This window comes from Phoenix dactylifera, chromosome 4 (assembly GCF_009389715.1).
Source record: "Phoenix dactylifera cultivar Barhee BC4 chromosome 4, palm_55x_up_171113_PBpolish2nd_filt_p, whole genome shotgun sequence".
In the NCBI taxonomy this organism is placed as follows: Eukaryota; Viridiplantae; Streptophyta; class Magnoliopsida; order Arecales; family Arecaceae; genus Phoenix; species Phoenix dactylifera.
In genome coordinates this window covers 3947494-3960210 of record NC_052395.1, presented here as the reverse complement: position 1 = coordinate 3960210, position 12717 = coordinate 3947494, and the positions used below count along the sequence as shown (strand labels likewise).

Below are 12717 nucleotides of genomic sequence, written 5' to 3'. Positions count from 1 at the left end.
GGAGCTCAAAAGAATGGAAGGTGCCCTCCTCTTCATCCACCGGTCACCATCTTGAGGTCACAATGGAGAGATGGAGTATGCAACAATTTGTCATACTGTCCTTATTGACCACCAACCATCACCATAGCCACCTTTCTTATACTGTAGCCTTAAGCTCAAGTCTCAACCCATGCATGAACCAAAGTCTCAATTAAGTTTTTGGCGGAGTTTGCAGCATATGGTATTAGAGCCATACTCATCATGCATCGCAATTTTTATTAGTCATATGGACCTCTCACCGGAGAATACCAAAATCGAGGACTCGGGCTATGGGTGGCTCCTCCAGTATCCCCTCTCTCGAGTAGAAGCCAGTCGTGATGAGGGCATCGCGAGGTTGGATGGGGGACAATATTATAGTCCCATATTGACTAATAAAAAGGGTGTTCTATGAATTTATTAGTTGGAGCCGGTCTTCTTCCTAGCAGCTAAAGTTTTTGGGTGAGTTCATGACACTCAACGCTCTTAATCTCCATCCTTCACCGGCAATAGGAAAGGCATCCTTGGAGGGGGTTTTTTTTAATTATTATTTTTATTTTTTACTACCGTAGGATGCAGGCTGAGGCGATTGGTTTGACATAGGCATGCTCAAATAAGCTGCCTAATCTATGAATCCAGCAGAAGATTTATAGCCTAATTCTATTGGATTATCTACGTAGCCTCTAGGCGAGAGCAACATGGTTGGAGGAAGCACTGAGACATGACTGACTGCTGAGGGTGGAGGCAAAGATAGGCCGTGGTAGAAGCCAAAATGGAGACCATGATGCGAAGGTAAGGGCTAGTTTCGAGCTGAAACCAATCCAGCTTAAGTTCAACTAGTTTACCATTCAAGCACGCAAGCTGAATTTTCAGTCAAATACTAGCTCATTTGCAAGTAGCTTGTGAATTACACCCGTCCCTGTCATTCTGCAGCTAAAACTCAAGTTATGTACCACAAAAGTGACCCTTGTTTTATTGTGGCACCGAGATCCTCCTACAGGAAATGTTGCAGATGAAAGCTTGGGGAACTTTTTATCCACTTTGCAGCTCTTGGCATTTCCTTGCAGGCGCACCATACCTCACGCACCATGAATTCATTTCTCGTCTATTTTCGCCATGTAGTCTGTATCACAATCCTCAATCTTTTCTTCGGTGCAAGCAGAACTAATGGATAATATTTACAGTAGTTATTGAAGGACTCCAGTCAAATATCCAGATGAAGTAAAAAAGTTCTGCTTGTTTGAGTGCTTGAGTTGGTGACTAATGAGAAGGATAACTCGTTAACAAAATTTAACGTGATCCTATTAGTTAGAAAATAATTTTACATAAACCATTTGAAAGGAGATGCTGAAAGACAGGATAAAGTAGAATTAATGGTTTGGGATTATACAAACAAATGTACATGTCAAGAAAAATAATGGAAAATTACACCTGAAGAAGCTATTAGTAACACAACAATTTGATAGGAGTCCATTTGAAAGAAGAGATATTGAAGGGAGAGGATAAAGTAAAACCAAGGGATTTGGGATTATACAAAGGAATGGACAAATCGAGAAAAACAATGAGCAATTATGACTTTCATGTAGTTGTCAAACAAGATCTGGTGAAAAGCAAAGCTGATCCATTGACCCCACGAAGAACCATCATTCTTGAGTCCACGTAAGTCCCACAAACAAGTTCGGACACATCAAACATTTCAGGTGGGATCTGAGTTCGAACCTCGTGAAGCACACTCTTGGCGGAATCAATACTTGATGAAGAGCCAATCCTCATTGATATATCAATTCCCTCTACAAGAAGTTTAACTGCAGGGAGGCTGGATGGAGGCTCCTTGATGTGACCAACCCTCTTCCACTTGGCTTCAGTTTCTTCTTTGAGATAAAACCTTCGTCCAGGGGCTATTCTGACTGAAGACTTGATATCCAGACTTCCAGGAGCACCGGCCTTGTCATGAGGCCACTGAGATTTGGGCATGACTTTGAAGCTGATGTCCGAAACAATTGAAAATGCAGGGAAATCTGAACCAGTAGATCTTGTAAAGGTGAGGTATGCATTGCCAATGAGGACTCTAGAGGAAGGTTGACGAAGTGTCAGTCCTATATGTCTTCCTGTAGAGTACACTAGGCGCCACCTACCAGGCAGGAATTCAAGCCAGCTCTGCAGATTTAAAAATATATATAACAATCAATCTATCTAATAGATGAACCATCATATTTGCATGAGGTATGTTCGTATGTGCATTATATGTATATATATGTACAAGCATGCATAAAGTGCATGCGCGCGCACTGGTGGGTGGGAACGTAAAATTTCAAAAAAAAAAAAAAAACAGTCCCCATCTCTCCCTCCTTTCTGTTCTATAAACAACTATGGACACTTATTTAATCATGATTGAACTGCAAGCCTTTTTTGATAAAGCTGGCGACTGAAAAGGGCTACCACTTAAACTGTTTGTCACCAAAAATAAGATGGACCGATATAGCATGGGTCAACAATCATAAATTGGTCATAGCTTTGGTCAAATAATTCATGAACACATGCACGAAATCTGAAACAGATCATTATTGGCCACTTGTCACATATTTAAAGAGGCCACATGGAGGTGGTTTCTGCTGAATTTTACCACCAAGGGGTGATTTTTCATGGGAAAAACTACCTAGGGAAGTTACTACCAACAATAACTACCATTTCTTCCTATCATAAAAAGTATGCAGATGACTTCGATTGCCTCTCTCCTTCAACACATCTACATATAACATTTCTACAGTCAGCTTTTAAAATCTTATGGAGCACTTGGTCTAACGACTCCCTCCTTGGATTCTTGGATTCAAAGGCTTTCTTGGCGGTAAATGATCTTTCAATTATCAGTGCAGCTCCAAGTCTGCCCAGAGCACAAAGGTTCAGTTTGCTCTCACATGGATGACGAGCGGCCCAAAGAGTGAAGGTCCAACCTACTTTTGCATAGATGTCGAGGTTTTCGCAGAATGAACGTTTAATCTATTCGCACATGGAGGTCAAGGGACCTATAGGGTGGACAATCAACATGCTCATGCATAGAGTTAAGATTGACTTGTGAAGTTGGTGGCGAACATCTTTCTGTTATCAAGAAAGCAGCATGAGTCTCGCCTACAAGCAAAGGAGTCGACTTATTCTTCTCTCTGGGGTTCAAGTGACAGAATTGGTCCGTTTGAAACCATGGTCTGCTATGCTGGTACCGGATACCGAATCGGTTGCCCGATGGCACAGGTCGGTATGGCCCCGCACCGTGCCGGGCCGGGCCCGGCTTGTGCTGTGCCCGCACCGACATAGTAGAGGAGAGGGAGAGGACGAACGAGAGAGAGAAAAAGCGAGAGAGAGAGAGAGAAGGAGAAGAGAGGGAGGGAAGCTGGTGGAGGGCCGTCGGAGGCCGACACTCGATCAAGAGGTGGAGGCCGCAGCCAGGGTCCCTTGTTTCGTTTGAAACAGGGATCTTGCTGTTAAAATTTCGCGATTTTTAAGTGAAGTAGGCAAATCATTTGCCGATTTTACTTAAATATCGCGAAATTTGCCGACTTCACTTAAAAATCGCGAAATTTTTTAGCTGTTGGACCCTTGTTTCGAACGAAATAGAGAACTCAGCCACGGCCTCCGCCTCCTACAGGGATGCCGGCCTCCGCCACCCTTCGTCGGCCTCCCTCCATCTCCCTCCCTTCCCCACTCGTTCTCTCTTTTCCTCTCTTTCCTTCTCCTTCTCCCCCTCCAGCAACGGATTTCGTTCCGTTGCTGGAACCGTCCCGGTCCACTGCCGGAACGGCTCGGTATAACTAAAACCATCCGATTCGGGATGGTTCCGCTGATCCTGATTGGAACAATGGAGATGATTTATTCCTCCTTTTGCCATGATTAATTCTTTTATGAAGTTATATCTTCAGTCACATGTATTTGTTACTTCTCTCTATCTATCTTCTATTTTCTTTATATCAATCATTCACCAAATCTAAAGTCCTCCAGAGGCATTAAAAAGATCCTAGACACACTACGAAAGGGTTTGCTACACCAGCCAGGTCACACCTTGTTCCTACCACAAACAACAGAGGAAAATGGTTTGTGATTCCCTTCCCTACTAAGGGGTTTGATTTTAAGATCCAAAATAGATCTCCAAGATCTGATACCTTTTTTCACTTTATTGAGGGAGAGAAAAGAGTAGGTCAAATGTTTACACCATACTTTAAATAGATTGATATACTGTGAGTCAACAATGGTGATCGGCCGTAGTTTTGGTCAAGTTATTCATGAACTTATGCATGACATTTGGAATATATCATTATTGGTCGCCTGCCACATGTCTATGAGACCAAATGTAGGTGGTTTTGCTGAATTAAACCATCAAGGGATGGTATTTCACGGAACAAACTGCCCAGGTGAAGTTATTTTTAGCAATAACTACCCTTTCATCCCATCATAAGAATTACCTTTGCTTCAATATAATCAACACATACAACAGTTCCACTGGTAGCTCATTGCCTTATTAGATTACAATTCTATGGAGTGCTTGGTTTGCCGTCCCCCTCTTAGGATTCCAGGATTCAAAGCCTTTCTTGGCAATGAATAATCTTTCAACCATCAACAGGCATAGCTCCACTTCTACCCAAAGAGCAAATATTTAATCGGCTCTCACATAGCTCCACTTCTACCCATGGATGTTAAGGTTCCCATAAATTGAAGGTTCAACTTGTTTGCATGTGAAGGTCGAAGGACCCATAGAGTGGAGAGTCAACCTACTCATGCATGAAGTTTGAGTGACTTGTGAAGTAGGTGGTTGACATCTTTCTATCATAAGGAATGCATCTCTAGTCTCACCTACAAGCAAAGGCATCGACTAACTCTTATATGGTATTCAAGAGATAGAATCGATCATGATTGAACAGTGGCGACTACTTGTTCTTCCTCCTCTTTTATCATATTGTATCACAGTTATTTTTAATGACATCTATTCATTACTTCCTATATATCAATCTTTTACTTTATTTATATCAATTGCTCAACAAATTTAAAATCCTCTCTTATTGAGGCATGAAAAAGAACCTAGACACCTCTGATAGATCTCATCCATGATCAGTTGCAAAGAGGAAAATTTAAAAATATAAAAACAATGCCTAATGATCTCAAATATAATTAAAATCAATTATATATCCTAAAGATATCAAGATAAACATGAAAGAAGAATAGTCTCATTTGTGGAAATAGCAACTTCTGATTGCCAAAATTTAACTCCAGCTTTGACAACATGGATGCCTCATACGTGTGGGAAAAAACAAATCCAAAGCCCTGAGAAACCTAGCAAAAACAGGAAAAATCAAGAAGAGTTTAGGCTGGTTTTTACCTTTCGTCTTGGATGGGGGTTTAGCAACTCCATCAATTCAATGAAATAAGATATCCGGCTACGCTGTAACCACAAAAAAAAAGAAACAGTTAAAAAATCTAATGCAGTGATAAAGCATCATGAGTTTATCATGGTAATGCTTTATATACCACCAGCTTTCCCTCTTGTAGGGCCAATACCTCTAAAGGAGGGTCTTCTCAGTAGTCTCTAGAGCATTACCCTTTTCATAATTATATTACAATGGATTTAAGCTAAACAAACTTGTTCGAACTGCATTGTAGCAGAATCATCATGAAGTTCTATCTTACATATATATCAGGAATTTGGATACCTGATGTTGGCCATAGATGTAATCTTCTGCCATCCGAACAGCTGTTGAACCTAAACCCCACCTGATGACGTGCATAGATGGGCGTACACGCCATCTAGGCCCACACAGAAAGGGATGCCTCAGCGCATCCAAGCAACTGTTTGAAAACGGACAAGAATCAGCATGACTCGTAGAAATGTAAAAAATATGTGGAATTTGATGTATGATGTGCTTACAAATCATTCCCTCTCATGTAATGATGGATAGGAACCAAGAAAAAGTAACTCTCCAAAGGGCAAGAAGATAAGGTCTTAACAAAAAGAATGTGTTGCATAACTGAATTGTTGACAGCATTCACATGATATACTAACTAAACAAGGAAAAATAATAATCTTTTCTTTGCTATATATAGTGGCTTTTTGCTACAAAATCTACCTTATCCTTGCAGAAGGTTTTGTTGCTAGCAGCAGTGACAGAAGATTCCATCCGGCACCCCAGTTCCTGTCCAGCATCTAAATAAAGACAAAAATCATTTTAACATATTATAGATATGGAGGTAAGAAACCATGTTTACTAAAGTTTCCATAATTCAACTATGCTAGAAGCTATAGAATGTAAATTGATATTAACTTGCAAACCAGCATTTCCAGATGGAGAGTCTCGGCATAGAATTGGCAAGAGAAACTCACGCAGGCATGATGGGTTATTCCCCTGTGGTCACACAATCATGATGGTTATTCCATGTTAACATGGAGTCGACTTATAAAAATGAGCAGAAAACGAGGGCCAGAAGCATTCATGTTCTACACAAAATTTATCCATGTTGAAAGTTTTCAAGGTCTGATTTCACCATTTAATAGATGAATCTAATAGTAAGATTTGTCCCAGCTGTTTCTTCTTCTTCTTTTTTGAAAAAAAAAGACATGAGATCTGTCATAGCTGTTTTATCTTCTGCACCATCCAGGGGTATCTCAAAGGCATGAGAATTCAAAAGTGATGATTATTTTATGGACAGACAATACAATATTACTTTCATCAAATGAATAATTGGATCAAACCATAGGCACCTGAATTCATAATCTAACCCATTCCAGTTGTCACTCCTTTCCACCTACATTCCACTAGACTAGATTGCTAAAAAAGTCCTACAAATATAAATAGTTTGACATGTCCCCTTGGTGTTAAATCAATACCCAATGATTTCCATCTCCATATGTCGGTTTCAACCAAAGAGTTTAGAGTTACCAAAATCAATTTTCATAATTGAAGAATATTGTTCTTAAAACATATACAACCTGTCTGGAATTTCACAACAGAGTCCTTTACAAGAATGACAACAGCTACTGCTACTGCTACTAGTTTTGTAAACTATCCCATGCAACTCATTCAATCCCAGAAAAGCCTGAATTGAGTGCTCATAAACCTATGCTGCATAACCAAATTACAGCTTTTTAAATATTCACAGAAAACAGCTAATGAAGGAACCCACACAACTGAGCATTCTCGGAAGGACACTATACATGAAGTGCATATCAAACTAAAATGACTGACATGGAGGTTGTGAGGGCATACGATAACAACACCATTGATACATATCATGGGTTCAGTTGAAGTACTTGCACAATAAATATAGGAAGTTATGCTATATATTTTACTTCAGTTGCAAAGCAATAAATGAACATCCTAAAGAAGTGCCATGTCAATATTGTGGAAGAGCAAGAGTATTTACAGGTAACTTTGTACAGTTTCTTTTTATTTATAAGCAAGAAAAATTCTTCATACAAAACTAAGAAACAAACCTTATTCAAAAAAGACTTAAATTTCAGGAAGACTGAAGCATCCATGAGCTCCCTTAGGACCAATTTTGCCATGATGAAACCAACACATCTAGGCAACAGATTGAAAATAGAGTTTTTCAAAATTGCAATGAGATAAGGTATGTAATACCATAGACCTTTACAAACCCATTAGCTCAAAATGTTTGCTTTCATACCTCATGTCAAATGCGATCATCAATCTCCTCCTGTCAGTGTTTCCCTCCACCATGCTATCACTTGAACTGTTGTCAAAGAAATCAACTGCATTTCCAAGAATGCCCACCTAATACTAATCGTATTAATAATGTCTGCATTACTAAAAAAAATGCCAAAACTACAACATGAACCAGTATATATATATATATATATATATATATATATATATATATATATATATATATATATATATATATTAAATGACTGAGCCCACACTGAATGCAACTTCAGAGCAATATTTCATTGCCCAATATAGGCCCATATCTTTAACACAGCACATTTGTTTTTGCATGTGCATGCATGCATGAACAATAATATGTTTGTATATTTGTCTTTCTACACACGTACACACAATTTTTTAGCTAAACTGTTGATACTTGAACTTTGCCTTACCTCCCCTACTCAAGAGTAAAAGTATCCATCTTCAAGTGAGGTTCCATAAAGTTTTGAAACTGATATCGAAATGGCATGCTTGTCCCTTGTTTGATTAACAAAATGCCCAAAAATTTTAACTATGAATATTTATGTATGGCTGGGGTTCAACAATCACATTGAAGGAAAATTTAGAGTTCAAAGGGGTCAATAAACTAAATCATAATTAACCACTGCTTGCTAAAATGACCTTACTCCTACAGGCAGTGCTTCTTATTCCAACCCTAACAATGCTTTAAATTTAATAAATCCCCAATTTACTTAACACGTAATTGACCTGAAACTTTGCTAATATGATCTATATCTCACGTATCTTCTAACATAATTGAAAAACGAAAAAAAATATGTAGAATTTCTAAACTTGAATATACATGTACCATTCTTGAGTTGGTTTACGATGCAAATCAGTTCAGTGTCACAAACAATAGTTACAATTTTACATAATATTAGACACTTCCTCAACTAGAGTTTGTTACTAGCCTATCCCAAACTTAAGAGAAATCCATCCAACCTTAGACTCTAAAATAAAAGGAAAACCACATCAGAAAATTTATAATCCTAAACCTATTAATTACAACAAAAAGAATATTGTTTACTATAAAAACAAGGTTCTAGGATCTGTACCTCGTGCATCAACTGCTGATGGTGCACGTAATATCTGAAGATGAACCAATTGCTTGCTCCATATTCATAGGTCAACATTTTGCACTTCAATATTCATAGGTGTTTTACTGAAGTAAAACACTTCCAATCTTAAGGGTGTTGGGTTGCTTGGAACTTTCAAGAAAAAAAGTCTTCTTAATGAAGCTTACTTTTGTCAGATATATATATGTATATCCTCTCTAGTGTGAAAACACAATGTTATTTAGCTTTCTATAATCCAATGTTGCAAGAGCTGCTTAGGCATGAGAGATTGATGTTCTGTTAGAAATCACCACCTGGTAGGATATTAATTATACACTAAACTCAATATCTCCCATGCTTCCTTGATAAACTTGCTATGAGTAATCCACTACAAGTTTTAAAGGAGTAATTGTATAATAAGAACTTGCTGATATGTTGTAAATATATACTCTCATCAATATCGATGGTATTAATGTAAGTGGTATGCTCACCACTGTGAAGTATTTCACCAATTATTGTTGCTACACAATTGGGCCATATCCAAAACATACATTTTTGACGACTATGACTCCTTGCAGTTCCAAGCATAAAAGTCTGTTATTGCTGTTCATATGTCAAGATATTCTTTATCAGGAGATCTTCAAAGTTCAGTTAAAATGGAACTCCAGTTAGCAACCTGAATAGCATAAGTTGTGGAAAGAAAGTCAAGTAAACATGTGTAAGATTAAAGGTTTCTTGCGCCATCAACCAAGGCTAATGGTCGACCAAACAGGATCAACGTAGGTTGATTATTTTTTATAAAGGTTCATTATAGATTGAATTACCATATCAGGCCTTGATAAAGTTATTTCCCATGAACTCCATCAAGAAGATTTTGCTTGGTTGCATTTCACAAGGGGCCTGGGTGATCAGAATTTATCAGACCACTGACCATGTTCCTTGCTTGTATCAATGTGTCTAGTGAAGCTAGAAGAGGCTTCACCAGAGAAAGAGGGCGGAAGATGCACATGAAAACTCAGGAAAATGTTGGTTGAGTGCCTGCAGCATAAAATAATAAAAGGTAATTCATCTAAATACTCCGTTGATCTGTCACTGATTTGCTTGCATCAAAACAGATAAGGACTGAATCCTGAGAGATATTGTATCATATGAGGGACTAATACCAAAAGGTACTCTCTGGATCTCCAAAGAACAAAATTTGTGTTTGTGCAATCTCCCAAGCAAATGAGAGTTGTCCAGTAAGATGAAATCAAGAACAAGAAGTTAAAGGGCATATAAACCTAAAAAATTTAGGACAATGGAATCATGAATTTTTTGGTATCCCTGAAATATTGGTATAATGGGTTCTACGACCTCAATTGATCCTCAACTTCCTTCACCTTCTTACTTCCTTTTCAAAGTCTTTCCTCCACTGGTAGGTAATATCACAATGGTAACATAATCATGCATCCAAATGGCTCTTAAGTTGGTTGTAGTCCATAGATACAAAACCTTCTAATTCCTGATATAGATACTAATACTTTGACATCATATTGCATTTGAAGTCTGAACTGTTTGACTATACTTTATTGTATATTGGTGCAAATCAATGGTGTCAAAATGTGCGTCAATTGTTCAAAATCACATTAACCTGCTCTAACAAAATTAAAAGGAGTATGATTCTAAATTCCAAAATCAATTGAATGCGCAACTCTTCTGCATTAAACCCAGATCATCATATCTAAACAACTTCTGCAATGAAACATATGGCATTACTATTTAAACTTTAAAAGGTGAACCAAATATCTGCTTACTTTGACATGTTTGTCAACTGGGCTTATATGCACATTTTCCAGCCTTAACTCTGTATGGGCCAACCCATGACTATGTAAGTAATTCACCTGCAGTCCAGATACAGCAGACATATAATAAACAGCAGCAGAAAATTACTGATATCCAATGCACTTATAAGTGAAAGGAACATGCTTACACCAATCAAAAGGTCTCTCATCAAAATCCTGGTAAGACGCAGTTGTCGGGTAACAGCAGGCCCTCCTACTGTGTCATCCCCTACCCTTCTGACATATTCTTCATCCAATGCCAGGGTGGCTTCCAAGGTTGGAAGCCAATCTGAGAGCTGAAGCCAGTGCCTTAGAGAATAACTTCCATGATACTGCAGAATGAGAGTAACCACATCATCCTCCATTTATAACTGTCTTCAAAAAATTAATTCCACAGCAAGGCATACCAAATTTGTTTATTTTCAAAGTCAAGGTTCACGAACATTAAACATAACTGAATCATGAGAGTTAGTTCCTTTAAAGATCGACGTATCTTGATGAAAAATCTCTGGTCTAGCAATTATCAACTAAAATATTTGCATATGATTAAGAAGTTATAGCAGCAGAGGACATAGGCACACACCCCGTGCACTAGGGTGAAGGAGTCATCATCCCCACTGCCTGATGGAGACACATAACCATGAACTTGCATTGCATATGAGTGATACATGATCCTACGCGGAGCGAGCTTCTTCAGCACCTGAACGGCATCAGTAAACAAAAGACATTTAGTGTAAAATTTTTCATTTGAAATCGGTCCTGATAAAAATCAAGACTGTACTCGTGAGATTATTAAATCTTGCTCAATGAGTCAGATCAAGCAAACCTCTAATGCACGTCGACCTCTGCGCCTCGCTTGCATGCTGGTAAGCTGTCGAAGTACGACTCTCGAATTGTACAACGGGCTGTACAAAAGTCCACCAATCCGCAATCAAAACTTTCAGCTTTTCTCCAATTTTAGGCAAAAAGAATCAAAAAATCCGCTGAGATCAAATTTCCACAACAAACTCTACTCACCTCTCGGGATCTCTAACTGTTGCCTCAAAGATCACCTCGTCCAACTAAACATGCACTACTACAAATAATTAAATAGGTACATTTATATTTAAATCAAGATTTAAATACGAATCCAAAGAAAGCCGCGCACCCTCCCTTGAAGGCCGACGCTGACTTGATCGGAGACGGCGAAGTCGGACATCTTGAACTTGATCACGGGGCCCACCTCCTCCTCCTCCGGGAACGGCGCGCCCTCCACGGCGGAGGAGGAACCGCCCGTCCGACCCGCCGCGCCTCGGGACTCGGGCCCCGACGCGATCTTCCCCAAGGAGCACCTCGCTCTCCAGCCCCTCAACGGTGGCGATCCGACCAAGAACCGCGGCGGAGAGGGCTCGCCGAGCACGCTGGACCAGCGGAAAGGCCGCGAGTCGCAGCCATCCGCCACCGGGTGGAAGGCGGCGATCCCACAGAGGGCCATCGGAGAGGATCAATGGAATTCGGGCGAAGGAAACCCTAGAAGAGAGGAGGGAGGGAGGCCTGAGCCTCGGGGAGTGGAGAGGAACGGGGGAAAAAGAAGCGAGGGCTAAGGGTGGTGACCAGACCATATATATAGGGAGAGGGAGAGGGCGGGGGCGCGAGAGCACCGCGTGTCGGAAAGCAGCGGAGGCGTTGCTCCATGAGCTCATCGCGCGTCTACCTCCTCTCCCCTTCAGTCGCCGAAATATCTTCTCTAACTCGGTTCGGTCAACTGAACCGTGGTCCGGCTGTGGGTCAGGACATCGGACCGGCTCCGCCGGCCCCGGGGAATCGAGTGGAATGGTGGACAAGAGTCACAAGTGTCGGCTTGACCGGTTTGAGCCGGTACGGTCCAAGTCGTGTCATGGTCCGGATGATGCGGAACCCGGTGCGTCGACGGACGACGAGTTTCGGTAGCGTAACGCACGTGACGAGAAAATCTGTGGACCACAAGATGAGTATGTGGGCCCACGATTTAACTAGAAGGATAAGTAATCAAAGACGGATTGTCCCCTGTTTTTTTTTTTTTTTTTTTTCTTTGAAAGAAAAGGAAAGGTGGGAGGAAGGAACAAGCCCACCCCCATCCTAGCAGCCCCTACTAGGCCCCCA

At 40.1% G+C, this 12717-nt stretch overlaps 1 protein-coding gene across 1 annotated transcript; it reads right to left on the bottom strand.

Moving 5' to 3' along the window:
- Positions 1 to 1360: 1360 nt before the first annotated feature.
- On the bottom strand, positions 1361 to 12243 carry LOC103713333 (probable plastid-lipid-associated protein 14, chloroplastic). The gene is made up of 13 exons (XM_008800220.4): positions 11744 to 12243; positions 11614 to 11657; positions 11423 to 11501; positions 11180 to 11296; positions 10746 to 10928; positions 10570 to 10656; positions 7681 to 7787; positions 7487 to 7574; positions 6318 to 6398; positions 6123 to 6199; positions 5709 to 5844; positions 5378 to 5440; positions 1361 to 2172 (listed from the first exon to the last, which is right to left on the bottom strand). The coding sequence occupies exons 1-13, from the start codon at positions 12068 to 12070 to the stop codon at positions 1594 to 1596; spliced, it is 1968 nt and encodes a 655-aa protein (XP_008798442.2). The 5' UTR covers positions 12071 to 12243; the 3' UTR covers positions 1361 to 1593.
- Between the last annotated feature and the right edge of the window lie 474 nt (positions 12244 to 12717).